We start from the raw sequence: 22,396 nt of genomic DNA on the forward strand, positions 1-22,396 counted from the left end.
TTTTTTTCCCAACCCTGGTTGTCTGATGCAGGAGCATCCTAGGTTTCTTTGTAATCCTGCACATTAGTTCATTCTGCCTAGTTCCAATTGGGCCGACTTTGCTCACATTTAATTTTGGTATAGTTAATTATATTTGATGAGGGCCGACTTGTGATTTCTCTATGTTCTAGAATTATCCGTAAGCCATTTTGACAAGTATAAGTAGGGTGTTTAGGTGTAGGGTTAGGGCAGATTTTTGGAGAGAGTTCAAAAGAAAAAGAGATATGTGGATTTAAAAAGCTGATTTGGAGATCTGGAAGTTGTACATTTGTAATTGGCCGTAACCCAAAAGGCCTTACAGCTGGGCATGTATGCTGAATATTTGATGAATCAATCAATATATCCTTATTCTCTCTTTCCTTGGTGTTGTTCCTCGTGTTTTATTCCGTTGTGTTAACTCTTGCAGGGTGGCTTGGATAGCTGGGTGTGCCTTTAGCCCTAGTTATTCATCCTTTGCCTGCATCATTATGTCACGAGTTTGCTAAACATTTTTTTTAAAGATTAAACAACAAGAGATAACATAGCAGAAGCAATAACTCGCATACGTAGATAAGAAATACATTAACAATTACATCTCTTAAGGGTTCCATGACGATGAATCACATACAAGTTTTATTAAGATTAAATCTAATAAATGAACAAAGTCCACATCATAGAATAACCATAAGTACAAAATCAAATGATATAATATACAAATACATAAGATGCCACATGGCATAACCAAAATGCATAATTATCCTCTGTACAAGTCACAAGGTATGAAATGCTAAAAAAATATACATTAAGATAAGATACAACATTTCATAAGATCTCAAATAATCAAAGTACAGTGAATCAGCATATGACCATAGCACAAGTTCACAAGATCAATAGGATAGAACAATTACACAAAACATCCAGTATTGGTATCCAGTTGTCGAAATCTCAATGGTATAAGAAACACTACCACTCGACCTCGTGGAACTTAAATGGCCCACTCCCACCGTGCTGAGGAGATAATCTCTAGTCCCAAATGGATAACAATCCAAGAGTCATAATAAGGATCTAGGTCAAGGAACCCTAATGGCAATCTATCTCAAAGGGTACCAAGTACACAATTAACATCTAATCCCAGAGGCAACAAAGACACGTAGGAAACCTACGATGTAAGTGGACATGTGCCATCGTATGAGCCAACTCTAAGATTACCCTGGCAGTCTTTCTGAACTTCGGCCCCCTAGTGACTCTATGTAGCATCAGTATCCTCTCTAACAAACAAGGCATACTAACAAGGCAATGTTGCAACCGAGCATCCTCTCTACTCTCATCCTAGCGTGTACTAGCACTCAAGGCATGGGCAAGGTAATACACTAACTCTAGTTAATTCATTTTAACCCCATTAATGAAATGTTATCACTTATTAATGCAACTTACAATGGGTTACCGAAGCAACTTCTTTAAGGCTCCGACCTCCATTGCAAGCCACTTCCCAGCATACACAAAGATAATTGATCACAATGTCCACATCAGTCCTATACAAGCAACTAGAACTCACAATAAATAACTGATCAATCATTCCAAAGGTTGCATCACAAAAACACAACATTACATAACAACATCACAAACAAATCACTTCCCAAGCCTCTAGTAAAAATAACTAACTTGTCAAAACTAGGTTTATACTTTATCCCAAACCTCGTCATGAAACACATCTCAACAAGTAATTAAAACAAGTGAAGTTATTTGGCCATTCCAATTTTCTATAGTAATTCTCTAAAGTTTTGATTTGAGTAAAAAGGAAATGAGTTTTTGTTAAAATTTCATAAGCATCTATTTACAATAAAGACCCGAGTTTTCTTTTCGAAGTTTTCCAGTTGGATAGTAGTTTCAAGTTAATTTGATTAAAAAAATTCCATGGAGATATCTTATCCATTTATGTTTTCCAAATATGCTATGTGTTTATTATGGTCTAATGATAGTACACACACTAAGTCAATTTATTAAAATCTTTTCACCGGATTTCCATTTAACAATGTCTATAGAGATTCAATGGCAATTAACAATATTAACTCTACCTCATAATATCTAAATCCAGTAATATAATTAAAATTTAATAATTGAAGTTATTTTCATTAAGCAATAATTAATACATATAAATTTCAATTCTTCTTTTTTTCTTTTTTTTAAACTAAATTGAAAATAATAAAATAAACCATTTCTTTTAATTGTTTATGCATTTATATTAATATATAAATATTTTTATTTTTTATTTGTTTTAAGATTAAAAAATACTTTTAAAAACTATATTTTAATTTATTTTAGCAGAACTAATGAAGGGCTAGTTGTCTGCAGCAACCCTTGTGCTGCTCACAGCAGCCTAAGTGTTGTGCATAGCAGTGCACGAGCGCTGGAGAGAAGGAGGGTGGCGGGAGGTCATGGCCCCTACCCTTTTTTTAATATTAAATTATTTTTTATATTAAATTTTTTTATATAAAAAGTATATATAAAATGCGCAATTTAATATTTTCTTTTTTAAAATTTGCAGGTACAATCCAGTGGAGCAAATTTTTCTAGTGAGTCCTTTTTTTTTAAACAAAGACAAAAATGGTTTATAAAATCTAATTGTACATTCTATCCAAACCCTAGCTGGTTTACTTGCCCACTTACATAGTAGGTTTCCTACGTGTCTTTGTTGCCTCTTAGATTGGATGTTACTTGTGCACTTGGTATCCTTTGAGATAGATTGCCATCAGGATTCCTTGACCTAGATTCTTATTATGACTCTTGGATCGTTGTATGTTTGGGACTTGAGATTATCTCCTAAGCATGGTGGGAGTGGGCCATTTAGGTTCCATGAGGTCAGGTGGTAGTGTTTCTTATACAATTGAGATTCTGATAGCTAGATGTTTTGTGTAGTTGTTCTATCCTACTGATCTTGTAATTTTGTGCTATGGTCATATGTTGATTCACTGTACTTTGATTATTTAAGATCTTATGAGATGTTGCCTCTTATCTTGATGTATATTATTTTAGCATTTCATACCCTATGACTTGTACAGAGGATGATTATGCATTTTGGTTATGCCATGTGGCATCTTATGTACTTGTATATTATATCATTTGATTTTGTACTGATAGTTATTCTATGATGTGGACTTTGTTCATTTATCAAATTTAATCTTAATAAAACTTATATGTGATTCATCGTCATGGAACCCTTAAGAGATGTAACTATTAATGTATTGCTTATGTATGTATGTGAGTTATTGCTTATGTTATGTTATCTCTTGTTGTTTAATCATTTTTTTATTAAATGTTTAGCAAACTTAATGACATTATAGGTTAATTTCTTTTGGGTTCCCTAGCGAAGCATTACATCTGGTATCAGAGCCTAAGTTTTTAAATTGGGATCTCTGGTATATTTGGAACAGCGCTAGATGACAACTAGTCAACTTAAACGAAACTTAAGCAACTATATTTATCTATCACAACTTGAACTTCAGACTCAAATACTTAAACATAGAAGAATGCAAACTTGAATAACTATTGATTTGAAAACATGTTTTCATATGATTATGCTTTATAGTAGTATGCCCTTGTTGATTTTGTTGGCATTTTGTTGTTCTTGCTTGGATGTTGTAGGAGGATGGTGTCCAGGACTAGATCGACAGTGAGAGGCCGTAGCTCAGGCTAAGGTAGAGGTCGTGTGCGAGACGGAGATATCAACTTGTACAGGACTAGTCATGAGAGTCTAGTTCAGGAAGAGAACAGGGAGGAGAACAATGGAGAGCAAAATGTTGATTCAAAAGAGGTCAATTTGAGGCAGATGATGAGGATTACTCTAGAGCACCTACCCCCTCCAAAGGGTGTTAATTAGGAGGGATTGCATCACACTGGAAATGAGGAGAGAGTCCTTAGGAGATCCTCATGGTGATAGATAGAGGTCGGCCAAGGCCGCGTAGATGAGGGACCTGCAGCGGGCCAAGATCAAATCCTTCACCGAGGAAGGTACTGGTTAAGTTGTAGAGCAGTGGTTGATTGCCTTAGATATTTCATGATGCAAGACTTTGACTCCAATGTCAAAGCAAGATATGTCATCACATATTTGGATATCTTCACGGCCACATGGTGGAATATTGAGGAAAAGAAGCTAGGTGTGGACATGAGTACTTTTACCTAAGAGTTGTTCATTGAAAACTACCATTATCGCTTCTTATCGGAACAGTGGCACCAACAAAGGGCAAATGAGTTTCATAATCTGACGGGATATACCATTACCATGGTACAATACGATCGAAAGTTTTATGAGCTCATGCCATATGCAAAAATCAATGACAGTTCATCATTGATGGTACAACACTTCATTCGAGGACTGAAAAACCATTTTATTGGGGGTGTGTAGGTATTCCAACCTAAGATCCTTAAGGATGCAGTTTAGCCAGGTACTCTTGTGGAGCAGAATGTTACCTTGGGACATGGTGGTTTTATGGGGGCACCTGCTAGTGGACATGCACCATCAAGGTCTAGAGGCACACAAAACCACGGCACAAGCAGTAATAGGAAGCCTCCTTACTCCAAAGGCAATCAAGGTCAGCAGCAACAGCAATAGTAGCAAAAGGGATCTTATCCGCCAGTACAGAGTGGTGGTGGTGGTTCCAATTCTCGGAACTTCTAAAACTCTCAACGCAATAGGCACAATCAGTGTAGTTAGTGTAGAGTAACCACTCCTTTGCCAGCAGAGACAGTCATCAATAGTCTAGTGCACCTCCATTAGGAAGAGGTTCTAGTAGAGATACAGGGTGTTTCTCATGTGGACAGTTTGGGCATATTGCAACCAATTGCCTGCAACGTACTTCCCAGCATTCAGGACCGAAGCCAACAACATTTGAGCCTACAGTTGGTGACATTGGGAGATCTCATAGAGTTTTTGCAATGGTAGATCACCGCCAGGCAGATCAATAGGGTATCATAGTTGAAACTACAAGAGCGATCAGAGGTACACACCTTTCTATTTTATTCAATTTAGGTGCTACAAATTCCTTCATATCACCCTCTACAGTTGTAAAGTGTGAGCTTGAGGCAGTTAAGCAAGGCATAGGTTGGTAGGTAGAACTAGCTTCAAGAGCTTGGATACCCACAGACTCTCTAGTGCAGCAATGTGAGTTGGACCTAAGCGGATTCATTACTTTAGTAGACCTTCGAGTCATTCCCCTTGGTTTGAATGACTTAGTGTTGGGCATGGATTGGCTAGGCTCACATAGAGCTAGCATTGACTGCAGGAGGAAGACTATTCAGTGTAAGGATGACTAGGGTAAGGACTCCGAGATTGTAGGCATCCAAAGACCCATATCCCTCTGTATGATCTCTGCTATGAAGCTGAAGCTGAGCATCCATAAGGTTGACAGGTGTTCGCCATTATGGGGTAAGTAACCATAACAAACATATATTAATCATCCATCTAACTATCATCATGAAACAACTAAAATCACCATATGAAACACACAAATCATCATCATCGAAGGAATAGTCATGGACACATGAAATAACCGAGTATCAAATAGCTCATCAAATATATAATCTAAGTATGAAATAGCATCAATCAAATCAGGTAACCAAGTACCACTAAACCATAACACATAACCATAAAAGCTGGCCCAAAAGAATTTGGCAATATAACATAAAAAGTAAACTAGGAGTAGGCACTACAGACCTTGCTGGTCATTTCACTTATAATAAGACATTAGTACAGCTTAAGGAACAATAATTTTGGCCAAAGATGATAGTGGATGTACAAAAATTAGTGGAGAAATACAAAATATACTAGCATGCACAAGGTAGAAGTCAAAACATTGGAGTTTATCAACCATTACCAATCGCCAACAAAATGAGGGATGCAATAAGTATTGATTTTATGTTTGGTCTAACTTGAACTCAAGAACATAATGATTCAATGTTGGTCTTGTAGATAGGTTTTTCCAATATGACACATATTTTAGCATGCAACTCATATTGTAATTTTGTATTTCAATGAAGTTGTATGGTTACATGGATTGCCATTGACTATTGTGTCAAATAGAGACAATAAATTTCTTGGCCATTTTTGGAGAGCACTATGGAAGTTGGTATTAGATTGAATTTTAGCTCAACCTATCTCCCACCAACTAATGAGTAGCCAGAGGTAGTGAACGAATCTCTAGAAAATTTGCTACAATGCATTGTCAACAACAAGCCCAGACAATGGGATTTAGCCATAGCACAAGTTGAGTTTTCCTATAATGCTTCTATGAACAAAAGTACGGGTATGTGCCCTTTTCAAATTATATATAGCAGCAGCTGAGGAGTTTGCCTGTTGAGAAGCACAACAAAGATGACTAGGAGTTCTGAAAGGGAAGAGTATGTGCAAGCCCTGCATGACATCCACAAGAAAGTAAAAAGAAGGTTGGAAGCAAGTGGTAACAAATGCAAGCAATATGTTGATCAGAAGTGCAATAAGAAAATATTTAAAGTACATGATTTAGTATTGGCACATTTACACAAAATGCAGTTTCAAGAGATGAGTATAACAAGCTCAAAATGAAAAGGATTGGGCCTTGTAAGTTATTATGCAAGTCTTCAACCAATATGAAATCAAGCTGCCTAAATGAACTGTTGTTTCCTTTATCTTCAACTATTCAGACTTGTAACCATTTGACGATGATGACACAAATGGAAGGAGCTTATTGGATGATACCCCAACCATTGGTCGGACAACACAAATTCCTATGAAATAAAGGGAAAAAATAAAAACTATCATAGCATGGCTGCAGGAAGACATCTCAAACCTCCTGGGGCATGTTTCCCTGAACTAAAAACAGGGTTGAGAAATCCCTAGTTGCAGTAGACGTCCCATCTGCAAAAAGTTGAAAAGGCAAAAAAAACACAACCTGCAAAACATCATGTGGGGACTTTAATGCATTTCCACTACATAAAACAAACATGAAATACACTCTACAGTTGTGTGATTAATATCTTACTGTCATGCGAGGGTTTTTAACACTCTAAACTCAAAGTTTGAAACAGAAGCTGGGATTGGTCGAATATGAGTTGAAGGTTATTTGGTATAAAACTTAATATGTTGAAAGCATGGGTTACAATTTAACCCCTGTAAAGGAGATTCCAGGATCTATGATTATGCAATCACAAGTACAATGAGCTACAAAAATAGCATTGCAAATTCCATTGCATACCAGAAATATAAAATATTCTTATCATAAACATATCACAAAGATCAAAAGGGCAATTGCATACATACATAGGTGTGTCTATGATTGTATGTACATATGTGCATGTGCGTACATACGTACCCATGTATGCATGAAATAGAAATTTGTTACATTACATGTTGTATGAAGCAAACAATTGCTATAAAGGCTCAATCCAGCTAATGAGATTAGCAAACAAGAAACAGAGATCTGTTACATTACATGTTGTATGAATATACAGTTAACACTTGATTAAAGCAATGCAATTTGTTCTGTGGATTTAAAAAGCGGGTAATGCAATTAAAAAGAGTTAAAGACATGATCCATAAACATAACATTACAAGACAGAGCATTTGAATAATAAACAATTATCTCTGTGTCTTTTTGTATGTCAATTTAGCACAACTAAACAAAGGGACCATAGAGAAGATGATAGCTGTAGTTCATGAAAATGAGAAACAACTTCTCAATATTTATTGAAGTTAGCCAGAGAAGGGCTAAACAATATTAGTCCTACTGACAACCAAATTCAATATGTATAAACCTGTCAAATTTATCTCTGATACTACAGCCCTTTCTGCATTGAACCTCCCACTGTACAAATAACAATGCAGGCTGAGTCTTTCTGCATGAGAACGAAATCTTTTTCAAATTCATCTCTGATCTATCAATCAACTTTGAGAAATAGGATATGAATTTAATATTTATACATCGCACAATTAAAATGACTGGAGAACCGATGTTTAATTTAGCCCACGAATGACAGGCTGACAGCAAGAGAAGACCATTTTAACCAGATCATGAAGTGCAACCCATGGTATTATGTGGTACATCGCAAAAAGTTATTTACTCAGAGAGGAAGAAGTTAAAAATCATTAGCCAAGCAACCTGGACAGAAATAAGCATCCTGGATACAGCTTCTGAAAGTGAATCTCTCAAGTAGCAAAAATCATATATTAAAAACCAAATAATAGCCAGGCAGCCATCCAGAGGTTTTAGCAATACGTGTGTATTTGTTTTAAAATAAGCAGGCATTAAAGAACCTTTGTAATAATATTATGTCAACACACACTGGAGATTCTAAAAGCAATCATTACACAGCGTAAGCAGACAACCTATGAAACCTTCTAAAGCATTTACACTAAAACTTACAGTCTGTATTTCATCCTTGTCGAGGCAATCATTGGTGTGAGTCTCACGTTCTTGATCACTCAAATGACTGATTTCAATTCCACAAACAGGGCATAGCACTAGCTGGTCTTCCTCATCAGAAAAACATTCAAAAGCCAATTCGTCTTTTGACATCTCATACGAACTTGTAGCATGATCAATATTTTCTTGATTCTGATTGTTTGCTATTCTACAGGGATCACTAGCTTCAGCCAAATCATCATCCTGGAGTCCACAAGAACTAACGCCATGAGTAAAACAGCCTTCATCACCTGGATCAGCATTACTTACTTTAAATTGCAAAATGTCTTCATGCAAAGCACTGGCAGAGAATCCAGAAGAAGTGTTGTCCGGATTCAAATCATTGCTAGGGTTTATACAGGGACCAATCTCATGACAAATATTAGAGAATTTTAAAGGACTACATGCCTGGTCTCGATTATCTTTATAAATCAAATCCTTGTCTAAACAACTCGAACTACTCAAAACGCTCTTAGACGTTGTACACGGACTACAGACCTGAGTCATAAGGCTTATAATATGTTCTTCCTCTAATTCACTGCAGAACCCATCGGCCTCAAAATTTTCAAAATTACCATTGTCCCTGTCACCTAATGTTTGCCCGCCGTCGGAAGAGCAAAGCTGCATCAAAGCATTCAGCTGGGTTCCGGGTTCAAAACTCAGGGACTCCAAGCCGCCTTCTTCAGCCATAGCTCCGAAATGGATCTCTGGTTCAGTGCTTGGAATATCCATGCCCTCTTCGGCCGAGGACATTGACGCTTCGTTTTCTGGATTGTGGTGTTTCGTCCTGCAAAGCAACCTGCTTTCAATTGACATCCCTTTCCCAAACTTCTTTTTGATGAAATTTCCGTCGCAATCAAAACTAGTGTCAGCCAAAGAAGACATATTGATTTTTGTGGGTGACCCGGTGGAGCAGGACTTCCTAGAGACAATGGGATTGAGTTTTAGTGGGGCAGGCTCGTTTGTATTCTCCGTTCCTTCTGCAAATTTCTTCTTGGTGTTCTTCTTTGTGTATTGCTGGGTTTTCAAGGGCTTTAAAGGGTTTGAAATTGAATTTTTCCGCTCTTTCTTTACTTTGGCCTTTTTGGATATTTGGCATGATTTGAGGATGAGGTCCTGATTGATTGAAACGGCGGGAGTGGAACTCTGAAAATCGTCGTCCTCTTGCAGCGTAGATGACATTGCTAAAGCCATAGCAATAGCTAGATCAGAGTTGTGCTCTGGAACTTGGGAAGAAGCCATTTGCGTTAGAAATTGGAAACTCCTGTCCTTAGTTCAAAAAGTCTTTAATTGGTGAGAGCGGAGTTGAAGAGCAATTTGGCCGCCACTCTTCAAAAATTTGAATCTGAAATACGAGGCAACGGATTACAGAAAAGGTTTTGATTATGAGATGGAAAATTTAACGTGTAAATTAAAATCTTTTCTTTTTTTTAAAAGAAAATGGGACTCAAAAAAAATTTCACGGTCATTTTTAAGGTGAGTTCGGAAGTTTTCTCAGTAATATGAGTCTGAAAATTTGTTTATTAACTTTTTTAAAAAATTAAGTCTCAAATTTTAAAAATAAAAAATAAAAATAATTAAAATCAACTTTTTAACATTATGTATGAGACTATTTGATAGTCAAAAGTTTCAAACAAATAAAGTTGGAGATTGAAAATATTTCTAAAAAGATTAATTAACTATTACAGATTCAAAAAATAGTTAGTTCTACATTGGAAAAATTTACTAAACACGAAAAGAAAATAATGTGGGGAAGTATTCATTTTCACAAGGAAGGTCTTTTGCGGATCAAGCAAACCGATATGCAATATTAGATTATTCATCGGCTCAAAGGGATGGTGTATCTAAGATTCCATCAATTGTTATGAATAATGGACAATGTTCATTCAAGAATTCAATGGTTAATCATGCCAAACAACCCTAACACTCTAGTTTTAATAAGGTATTCGTGGATAGAAAGAAGCATAAATTTGATAATGGCATTGGGCTTATGGCAATGGAGAAGATACAAAGTTCTCAAACTTAATGTGCATTAGGATGTCTAATCAATCTTCACAATGACATAATGTTGAATTGGACATTCCAATGTTTGTGGTTGGAAATCCTAAGCAGATGGGTTGGTAATGAAGCCCTAAGGTTGTTAATCACAATTAAGGTTAGTAGGTTGTTAAAGAACAAAAAAGATCAAAGTAAATATTATATCTAAGAAATGTGGAAATTCAAAATGCACGTAGATTATCCCTTTATCTAGCTCTATACTAGATTTGTATTTGGAGTTAATAGGATTGCATTAGGAAATAGGCCTCCAGTTACACTCTTGAACTTGGTCCTTCGCACAAAGTATCTTCCTCACCCTAATGAGGATGTAGAACACAATGACTTAAATGCTTCAATGGTCAATAATTTTACTAATGAGGGGCAAAAGATACAAATTCTCATAAGGTTTTCATAGAATGACCTTCCCAACAACATTTTAGAAACTCTAAGCATCTATTACATCAAGTTAATAATGTAATTCAAGGAGGGAATTATACTTAGAGTCCGGACAACAATGAGATCGTAGTTGTGGTTAACAATGAAATCATTCAACGGTTATGTCATCATTGCAAATATCACAATCTGTTTACACAATGGCATGGATCTAGATCCTCATTGAATGACATTGCAAATTGGATGAAGGAGGCTTTTAAAGACTAGGTAAGTATAACCACTCTTACTGATAATTTTTTTATTTTAGACTATAAAAATACATCATTTAAAGGAAATTTTTTATTGTTCCATGAAGATTTTAACATTTAATTTATGAGTTGGAAACCAAAATTAGATTTGAATAATTTTACCTCAGTAAAAGCACGAAGATGGATAATGATCCTAATCTACCTGCAAAATTGATTCAAAACACGATATTAACGAAAATTAGTGATTTGATAGGTGGAGTACTGGGTATAGAAGGAAATTACTTGGAATCATCAAATTGTATAATTTTAATAAACATTGAAATGAATGTTAAAAACCTAAAACAATTAAAATCAAGTAGGGAAAAATTTATATATATATATATATATATATATATATATATATATATATATATATATATATATATAATTTACCTAAGACATCAAACCTCATACAAGATTATTCTCAAGAATCATAGATTAATAAAGGCTATACTAATATTTTTAATATTTTTAAACCCAGGCCTCTATTAACTCATTGAGACATATACATCAAAAAATGGTTCAATCAGACAAATAGACAAAAATTAAGGATGAAGATAAGAATTTAATTAATTAGGAAGAAAATTTATGAGGAACTACCTCCTTTGGTCAATCTAGACATGGAAGAGGGTGAGATCGAGGAGAATATAATATATACCACTATTGGTATAAAGTTAATGATTGAAATAATGGACTCAAAAGGTAAGAATAACAATATTTCTTCAATAAATCTAGGTATTCTAAATGGGAAAGAGTTGATTTAGCCTAAAAAAAGTTTTAGAAGATTTTGATAATAAAGTGATCATGAGAGAGGTTGGGATAAATGAAGATGATGTAAATGCATGGATAGAAATACCAAGCAAAGAGATCCTTAATGTGGTCGTGGGCAAAATTGTAGAGGATTTCAATGAACCGGCAAATAGTATCATAGAGCAAGAATGTGTGAGGGATGAACCCCCAACTAATACAAGACACAATATAGAGGGTAAAAGCATTGATTTTGATTCAAATTTTGATGAAGATAAAATTGAGAAGGTAACCATTATGGGTCAAATGCCAACTTTTCTCACATGAGAGCCAATGGAAAAAATATATTCAAAGAGAATTTGATTCTCAAGAAGTATTAATTAAGAAGGTGAAATTAAACATGCTTGCATGAAGAGGACTATCAGAAGAGATTCTCTTTGCCCACAATGAGGTAAGAGAATAATTAATATAATGGTATAACCTACAAGAACAAAGTAAAACCTTAATTACCAAAATTGAGGAAAATTTGGATTGAAGTTAACAATATTGAAGTAGGTTGTGTTGACCCTAAGGGCAATCTTGGTATTGTCTATTAGTGCAAAAAAATTACTCATTTACAAGTCAAAGTTAGTCAATCAACACTGCATACTAGCCACAATGAAGGTTGAGCTACAAAGAGTTTAAAGTGCACAAGTTCAATATGTGTTGAGCATATATCAATCACTAAGCATTTAGTTGTTGTCGAGCTATCTAGAAGATGACACATGATATAATTTGAGTGCTACATAAGCCAAGAAATTCAAAGAGTAAACAGTTTAAGCCAAGTGAAGTACACGTTGAGGATTAGCATGAAGAATCAAGCACGGTCGATTGTTACAGGTTATATGTGTTGACTTATGTAGTTTGTGCATATGAGTTTTGAATGGCACAAAATCTTATGTAAACCATTTCGCAAAGCATGAAACATGTTTCTGTGATCAAGGTGAACTTTAAGGAGGTGCTTACGCCTGTAATTCTATATCACTAACCCCATGCAAGATAAATATTCATTCAAAAAATTAGAAAGCTTAAGTGACAAAAATGATGAATGACAATCGCTAATTACAATCTAGAAGCTTCTTAAGATGGCTATATAAGTAGGCTTTCAAGGTTGAATATGTTATTGTGATTTGAATGAATGCATGTATGCAAAGATGAAGGAGAATTAATGAGTTTAAAATGTTGAAGGACGAAAGGTGACCTAGCAATGCAGTGAGAAGAGATTGTAGAAAAGTCACATTGAGGTGATCAGATATTGGATAAAGAATATTTGTTATCAACAAATTAGTGCAGACTAAAAGATCAATGTATTGTTACATTCTAAACAATGTATTATGTCATTCTCTTAGCATTGTGGTCTTAATAGACCTATTGTAAATCTCCTCACAAAGTACTCACTTAGTTGTGAAGTTAAAATCCTTTTGTAAAGGTAGACTTAACAATCTTATATACTTTTAGCACAACAGACCCCTCGTAGGGTAGATCATCGTAAGTGATCAAATTGTAGCCCTAACAAACACTTTAATACTACAATAGTGAAGACTTTGTGGGTGTCATCCCACCACATTTTTACCTTCACATCTGAGGGTTTATGCGTTACCAAATCTTGTCGTGTCTTATTTACTTGCTTATGTATTTTGTTCATGTTGGTAGATACTAGATCTATTATTACATGAAATTGTATGATTTATTACATAGAAGGTTAATGTTGATGAGGTATATGGTGAATTATGTTTAGTATGATTAATATATGAAGTAGTATAAGTTTTTGGAGATTGTGATTTCCCCACACCCCGCCCTCAACATCTCACTTTCCCATTATAATTCTGACAATTGGTATTAGAGCTAAGTTCTCTAAGCAAGAAGTCTAACCACTTGAGAGTCAAAGGTCTTGGAGATGGAAGCCTACAAACTAGGAACTTAGGTGATTGAAAATTGAAAGCTTGATTTGTTAAATTGCTTTGGAACAAGTTAAGGCTACAAAGGAGGAACTAAGGAAATCTTTAAAAAGAAGGAAGGAGATGGAAATCTAACAAAATGATATACAATACCAAGAAGAAAGAATTGAATACATATGTGTGAAGACATATGTGATGTGACAATAGTAGATCTATTGGAAAAGAACAACTATTTGAATGAAGAAGTAAGAGCACTGAAGAGAGAACTTGAAATGCACTCAGTAAGACTATGTGAAGTCATGGTGTTGACATTTAAGTGAATTTTCTTTATTAATGACACGTACACATAATGAGATAGCTAATAGTTACCAAGCTTATTGTACAATTAACAATATTAACCAAGTAATTCAATTGCTACCAAGTTTTAGGAACATTATTCAGTTTGTGCGGAGCAGTTACTACCAAGTTGGTGATTATCAGTGTACACCGAGCTTCATATTGTTTACCGAGTTTCTCAGTGCAAACTAAGTTCTATAGTGCTTACAGAGTTCATAGTTTTAGTGATTTGAATCTACTATTGACCGAGCTATGCAGTGTCAACCAAGTGATTCAGTTTACACCAAGCTCATAGTGATAGTATTGACTGAGCTATGTAGTGTCAACCAAGTGATTCAATTTATATGTTTTGTTTCACAGTATTCATCGAGTCACCATTACAAAATGAGTTCAAACTACTTGGAAATGATTAGTATGAGCCAAGCTTCTACATCTACCAAGTGCATGATGATGCCAAGCATTGACAATGGTTGACGAGTATCATAACCTCACCAAGTTTGTCTCCAGAACTCGAGTACCTACAATTGGTATCAAAGCTCTATGGTTCTCAGAGAAAATATTTAATAGCTTGAGCAAAGATTAGAGGCTATGGAGGCATTTAGACTTGATAAGGTTATTAACAATGAAAAGCTAGATTTGGAATTGACTATTGGACAACTTAAGAAAGTAAAGGAGCAACTCTCTCAATTCTTGAAAAGAAGAAAAGATCTTGCAGTACAAATGAATGACAAAATCTACATTGAAGAAAGAATTGAAGACATACATTCAGAAAGTAATTTAGACGAAGCTAATGAAGTAATCAAAGAACTATTAGAAAAGAATGGTATACTTCAAGAAGAAATTAGAAAGCTAAAAAGAGAACAAAAAATTTAGTCAGTAAGATTGTGTGAAGTCATGGAAGAGAAAAATAAAATAAAAGAAGAGTTAGAAGGAAAGAATAAGAAATTCAACATCTATCCCTTCTGTTGAGATAATGGGTGTTGCACACATTGCATAATATTGTTATATTTTATTATTTTATTTTATTATGTAATGTTGTACCTAGATGGACGTGCAACATGTAAAGATTCCCATGGAATATTCTTGATGAGTTGTATTGTAACATTGTAATAATATTTCATGTAATTATTTAATATTGGGGAAAAGAATTAAATGCCCAATATTAAATGTGGGGTCAGTGGGTTAGGTAGCACATGGTTTATGTAATACCACTTGGTGGTTTTGTGGGACTTGCTACTATATAAGCAGCCACAAGGGTAGTTGTTGTATAGAGAGTGACAAGGAGAAGACAAAAGGCAAGAGTCGAGCGGGACAAGGCTTGACAGGTTAGCCAAGGGAGCATTTGTGAAGGTTGAAAGTATGGCATGGGATGTGTGGATTCATGCTTGTTCACATAGTTTGCTCGGTTGTGGCTATGGCCATGAAGGCTTCCATGGTTGTATGGCAATGGTATTTTTGCTGAATAATAGATGGTGATGGATGCTTTTGGAGGCTAGGTTTTTCCCTCAATGAGGGTTTCCAAGGGTATATCTTGTGTCACATTTTGTGGGTATGTTGTCTATTCTCTTGCATGTGGATTTTAATTCCGTATTTATTTCAAATTTATTATGGGTTATGTGGAAACGGTTATATTCTTTGTTGCCAAGTTTCCTTACACCTTCCACAAGCAGACTTCATTAATCAACTTACTAATGCAAATGGGTAAGAGCCTATAACACAATGGTAAATTGTGAGCCTCTTATTGAAGAGGTCTTGGGTTTGAATCTACTTGTACTTAAAACAAATAATAACAATAATTAATCACAACACATAATCTTGGCTTCAGCTTCTTACCCGTCAAAAAAAAAACTTAATAATGCAAATGAAGAAATCATGAATTTAAGATCAGAAAATGAAAGGTTGTGGAATGATCTAATCACTAAAAAGCAAACCAATGAGAGGATGATGAAATCTCAAGCAGACATGAATCAATGGAATGAGCAAAGCCAATACAAACAAAAGGGCAAAATAGGAATTAGATATACAGAAGAAGGTGAATCATCCAAGCAAGGAGCTCAAAAGAATCAAAGACCTACTTGCAGTCATTATGGTAAGTTAGGTCATACATCAAACAAATGTTAGAGCAATGGTAAAGCTAAATTCAATGGAAAATACTACAATTGTAATAAGCATGGTCATAGAGCTAATAAATGCAAAGAGAACCCTAAATTTGAGGGCAAATGTCACAAATGCAAGAAGCATGGGCACAAAATTCTGAATGCAAAACTAAGATAGTAAATCCAGCAAAACAGATTGTAAAAGCTGTATTTGGTTGGGACTACAACACTTGGTACAAATGTCATTACTGTGGAGAATTTGGACACATTGGAATAAACTATGTAAAACATCACATGAGGACAAGAAATACCACTATAAGATGTTTCATTTGTATAGAACTTGATTATCTTGCCAAGAACTATATGAACATTGGAAGAATTGAAGATGAAAAGAAAGCCAAGGTTGATAAAATTAGAAAACAAATGAGACAGCAGTGGATTCCAAAATCTTATGAGAATGCAAGTCCAAGTAATGAAGCACATGTCACTCAAGAATTGGATGACTCAAGCATTTCTACCTAATCTCCCACAAGGACAATTGGAACTAAGATTATGAAGCGGACATCCTACATCAGTTCCAGTCAACTAGAAGGAAAGATCCATATCAACATTCAAGATACAAAGGGATCATCGAATATCTAAGGAAATTCTGACATTACCGAGCTAGGTCGGGTTGCAAGACTCTGCCAAGCAAGGTCAAGAGTAACTAAGTCATTGTGTGGACACCGAGTCATGAATGTTCTTACAAAGCAATCAATTCAAGCTGAGTGGAAGATAGTCTGTCATCAACCAAGCAAACGTACCAAGCATTTATGGTGATTGAAAGGCAAAATTTGATAAAAAGGGCAAAATTGAATTCATTTGTCACTATGAGTTTTCAAGAGCTACTTACGAAAAGCGATTTATGTGCATCCAAGTGATCTTTGCGAATTATTATTGAGGCTTTTATTATTCTCACAAACCCTACCAAGTGATAGCATCCTCCAGCAGCAAGATAAAGAAAGGGTCTAAGATGTTAGTTCGAGGAGTAGAATGGAAAGCAACAGATTTCAAGTTAAATCTGGCTATTACAGAAACTCTTGATCCAATCGGAGCTCAGTCTCAAATTCCATCTAAGGTACTTCTAGTAAATGATATTTGCTCACATTTGTGTTGTTCAATTCAAGATATGAGAACCCTAGAAATGGACGAAACTTTGGAAAAGTTATGTGTGAATGGTGTGTTAAAATTAGAGCATCAACACCTAGAAGTGAAAGGTTTGACCCACATTCCACACATGCCCTCAGAATTTCAGATAAAATGGATAACGTTTATCCTTGGTCGTGTGCACAATGGGTAGTTATGGTTGGAACAACCTATTCCCATAGTGAAAAAAATGATTCATCAAACCACAAGACTCCCAATGCTAGCCAAGGCAAAAACCACCAAAACCCTAAGTCGAGTGGAACTGGAGAAGAAAACCCTTGTTGAATGGGATGGAAGGGATATGAAGATTAGAAATGTTACTAAGATGGAGCTGAAATTTGGAATTCATATAATTGCACGCAAGATATATAGCTCCAGTCAACTCAATAGTGTATCATGTGATGTAGTGGATCTCGCCTTCAAAGTGGTCAAGATCAACATGTCCTTTGACCTTGTTGAATTAATGTTGAACCAATTCAATAAAAATATGGAAAGCATCAGAACTTCAAAGAATAACCCTTGTAAATTTGGTTCACTTTTAACCTCTCTCTTTTTTGTGCAAAATTTTTTCCCCTCAAAAGGTACAATTGTATGGAGAAAATATGTACTTGGTTTTTATCAAATCAATGAGTATATAGCAGAAATGGGTGAAAATTATGTTAGTATCATGGACAACTATTTTGATGCATTCAAGGATAAGATGAATAATAGATTTAGAATTCCAAAGAAACTTGTAGAAGACTAAAAGGATGATATTTGTTTTATGGTAGATTGTGACAAAGTGTATATACAAGTAGTCAAACCAAGAATTATGTGGGTCAAGCCTCTAGATTATGCAATTAATATTGATGACACCAGAGATGTTATTAAGGCATTGTTAAATGAACTTTTTGATCCAAAGGCTATATATTTTGGAACATATGATGAAGCTAAAGCCATAATTGAATTAGAAATAAAGCTTCCTCAAGCTATGAATAAAGGTAAAAAGAAGATAGCTAAACTGAAACAAATTAGCTCTACTCTCCTGTTGACAAAAGGTAAAGGAGATGATATAGAAGATGAGGCAAAATTAGAAGAAGAAGAGCTAGTCAAGAAAAAAAGTAACTTTATTATAACCAAGCCTGCCAAGTCATCTACTGCCGAAGAAGATCATCTAAAAAGAAACTGAAATTGGGTGAAGCAGGAGATGTGATTTTCAAATGGCGTCCACCCACATTTTAAGAGAAATTGATTCTAGAGTCAAAATGGAAAATTTTAAATCATTGAGGCATGAAACTAGAACTGTAGAAGAGAAGAAGCAAGTTAAAGACATGGTTATGCTTAAAATAGGTAAATGGAAATATTCTCCAAAACAACTTGCATTTAGTAGATTCCCAATGAATTAATGGAGAAAATTAAGCCAAGATGGGAAAGTGCCAAGAGAAATTCAAAAGATATATATGAGCAGACTCTGAGGCAACTCGTGTCAAACTTAAGTGATAAAGAAGTGAAAGAGTCCATTAAGTTGAATGAAGAAAAACTTACATTGAAATTCAACACTTGTCTGATATTGATCAATAACATTGAACATGTGGTAAGGAATGCCACTAACACATGGAAGAACATCTACAATCTTTATAAGCAAAGTGATTTTGTTGTTCATGTTAGTGACAAGGATGATGATGAAGATGACAAGGAAGAAGAGGACAAAGATGATGAAGAAGAAGCAATTGATGAGAATAAAAATGATGAGGAACAAGAAAAGGAAGCCATCCAGGAGAATCTCCTTGGGTTCAGAGCATTAAGGAGATCAACCCTAAAAAGATTGCAACAACAATTATAGCCTCAATTCCTCACTCTCCGAGCAAAGCTTCAAAGTCATCTAGCTCAAAGAAAGCTTCTACCAAGTTGATTGTGTCAAAAATTACAAATCTAAGCACTCAACCAATCTTTGCACCTATTCAGCTCAGTACTTCATTAACTGAAGTGACCATCACTTCATCTATCAAGCAATCAGTGCTTCCTCCTCCATCAATTTTGGTCACTCAGCAACAAGGTATTTCTTTAGTAAATGCAATTTCTACTTCTACTACCAGTCCTTCCATTTCTACTATTATTACTTTTCTAAGCATGCAAATAATAAGTACAAAGATAGTTGAGAGCAAGCCTTAACTGAGTACACAAATTTTTGGCAAAGGAAAAAATAAGGAAGAAGACATTGATCTTGATGAGGATATAGTTATCCCAAATTTGGATATCTCTAATCTAAATCCTGATCAAATGCATATGGTAGGAGAGCTTCTACAGAAGAAATCCAAGCAACAAAGGCTTAGAGAAGAAAGATACAAAGAGCATCAAGTACTTGAAGATGCAAAGAACATTCTTGCAGAGGCACTCCACACTAAGGTTGACACTTCCCAACCTATTTTGGTTCAGATAGTAGAAGTGCTCTACAAATTCAATGAAGATTTGAGTGGACAAGAGAAATTGTTGCAAAGTGCAGAGAAGAAATTTGAAAATAAAGTATTGGAGCTAGTTGCACAAAAGTTTTCCATATACCAAGTAGACTTGTTTACTATTCTTAGCTCACTGGAAACCTCTTCCAACAATGTCACTTTTCTATTTGGTAAAATCTATGACACATCCATCTTCACACAGGAAAGCAAAGAGAAGCTCTACAAAATAGATGAAGATATGAAGGCAAGTGCAAACCAGCTATCACTTGATCCCATCCATAGTTTTGCTCATTGCACAAAGATCATATTTCTAACTGACATGCAAGCATAATTGCTAAGGGAAGAAGCCAAGATAAGGGCTACACTTGTAGATATATAGGGCATGATTCTCTCAAGCATATATGGAGTACAAAAACATATTGCACATGCAAAAACTCTCATCCATGATAACAACTTCTTTGTTGTTGATCACATGATGGAATTATCAGTAGAAGTGCAGATTGCATTGCATACAAGCAAGGTGTTACAAGAAAATTGGAACAAGACAATGTCACTAATTCTAAAGGTTCACATTTTTGAATAACCATGTAGCATACACCTTTGGCATTGATGTCAAAAAGGGGGAGAAGATGTAATATAAGATGTGATATAAAAGGAGAGAATATGAAAAGATGAAATAAAGGGGAGAAGATGAAAAGATGTATATAATGTGTAAATTATATTGAATATATATGTATGGGGGAGTATCATAATATTATATGCATGTATATATATTTAAATAAACATCTCTTACAAAAGCAATTTTGAAAAATCTAAAAAATAGAGTATGTTAATGAGTTGAAGACACAAGATGAAGACTTAAGATTTTTTTGAACTTTATGAGAATTTAGTTTTGATTGATAAGTGTTTTTGTCACTAATTCCAAAGGCGGGAGATTCTTGACATTTCAATCAAGTTTGTTTATTAGTGACACACACACACACACACACACACACACACACACACACACACACACACACACACACACGATCTAATAGCTAGTAGTTACCAAGCTTATTGTACAGTTAATAGTATTAACCAAGTAATTCAATTGCTACTGAGTTTTAGGAACTTATCAGTGTAAATCAAGCTTCATAGTGTTTGTCAAGTTTCTCAGTGCAAACAGAGTTCTATAGTGCTTACCAAGTTTGTAGCTTTAGTGATGTGAATCTAGTGTTAATTGAGCTATGTAGTGTCAACCAAGTGATTCAGTTTATATCAAGCTTGTAGTCATAGTGTTGATTGAGCTATGCATTGTCAACCAAGTGATTCAATTTATATGTCAAGTTTCGTAGTACTCACTAAGTCACTAATGTAGATTGCGTTCAGACTACTTGGAAGTGATTAGTATGAGTCAGGCTTCTACATCTATCGAGTGCATGATGATGCTAAGCATTGGAAATGGTTGCCAAGTATCAGAACCTCACCAAGTTTGTCTTTAGAACCCGAGTACCTACAGTTGGGCCAACTTTGTGTACCTTGGTGAAACTTGTATTGTAGCCAACTTTTTTAAATTGTAAATTGGATTGGTATATATGTAATGTATTGTATCACATTCAAAGCATGAAATGTAGGTATCATCGAAGCATAAAAGTGTAGAAGTGTGAAGTAAAAGGCTACAATAGTATAAGAAGCATCAAAGATTTATTTATCACAACAAGATGATCATTACAGTCAAAGGAATCTCATTCAACAAATCAAGTTGCAGATCAGATATCAACCAATGGTTTATCCTAATAGGTGAAATAGTTAAATCCTTTCACAAGGTAGACTTAATAGTTTTTTTTAAAATCTCTTTATTGAGTGCATACTTCATTGTATGTTTGTAAATCCTTTTGCAAGGTGGACCTAGTAGTCCTTATTGCTCCTAACAAGGCAGATCATTAGAAGTGATCATTGTAAGCCTAAACAAGCCAACTTTACATTATAATACTAAAGCTTGTGGGTATCATCCCCACCCCAGTTTTACTTTGTATTTGGAAGGTTTTTGGGTCACCATATTGCATGTCAAAGTGTTATGAATGTTTTAATGCTTTCAATTTTTCATGCATGCAATTAGATCAGAATACACATGAAGGATTAATTGGTAAATAAAGATTAAGTTTTATTGGTTACTGATTCACCCCTCCCCTCTCAATAACTTAGCCTATCATATATTTCCAACACATGGAACAAGAGAGAAAAGTTGAAGATGATAAGGCAGTGGTTGATGAAGATAAGAGGCAAATGGCTACAAGACTTGATGAAAGGGTCACTAAAATAAAAAGGCTAACACATGATCAATTTGACATGGTCAATCAGTTATTAAGTGCCAATCATGAAGTTTCTAGCAAGGTCGAAAAGATTGCAAACTTGAGATCAAAAAATAATCAATTGAAAAATGAAAAAGAAATCTTTGAAAGAGTGAAGATATTTGAAGAGACCATGAGAAAACTTGATGAATAGTTAAAAGCA

The 22,396-nt window shown here is 35.0% G+C and overlaps 1 protein-coding gene across 2 annotated transcripts in view; it reads right to left on the reverse strand.

Moving 5' to 3' along the window:
- Positions 1 to 9,809, reverse strand: part of LOC149572115 (sterile alpha motif (SAM) domain-containing protein) — a 75,014-nt gene extending 65,205 nt beyond the window's left edge. Inside the window, exon 1 of one of the 2 annotated variants that reach the window (XR_016359900.1) lies at positions 8,412 to 9,801. Coding sequence is in view for 1 of the 2 variants with exons in the window: in XM_089813413.1 (XP_089669539.1) it covers positions 8,412 to 9,692 (1,281 nt within the window). In the remaining variant the exon portion in view is untranslated. Of the gene's footprint in view, positions 1 to 8,411 lie in introns of both variants that reach the window. The other variant, XM_089813413.1, reaches the window with a different exon arrangement.
- Positions 9,810 to 22,396: the final 12,587 nt, after the last annotated feature.

This window comes from Cupressus sempervirens, chromosome 2, assembly GCF_028749045.1.
Source record: "Cupressus sempervirens isolate cs-2001-9-10 chromosome 2, ASM2874904v1, whole genome shotgun sequence".
In the NCBI taxonomy this organism is placed as follows: Eukaryota; Viridiplantae; Streptophyta; class Pinopsida; order Cupressales; family Cupressaceae; genus Cupressus; species Cupressus sempervirens.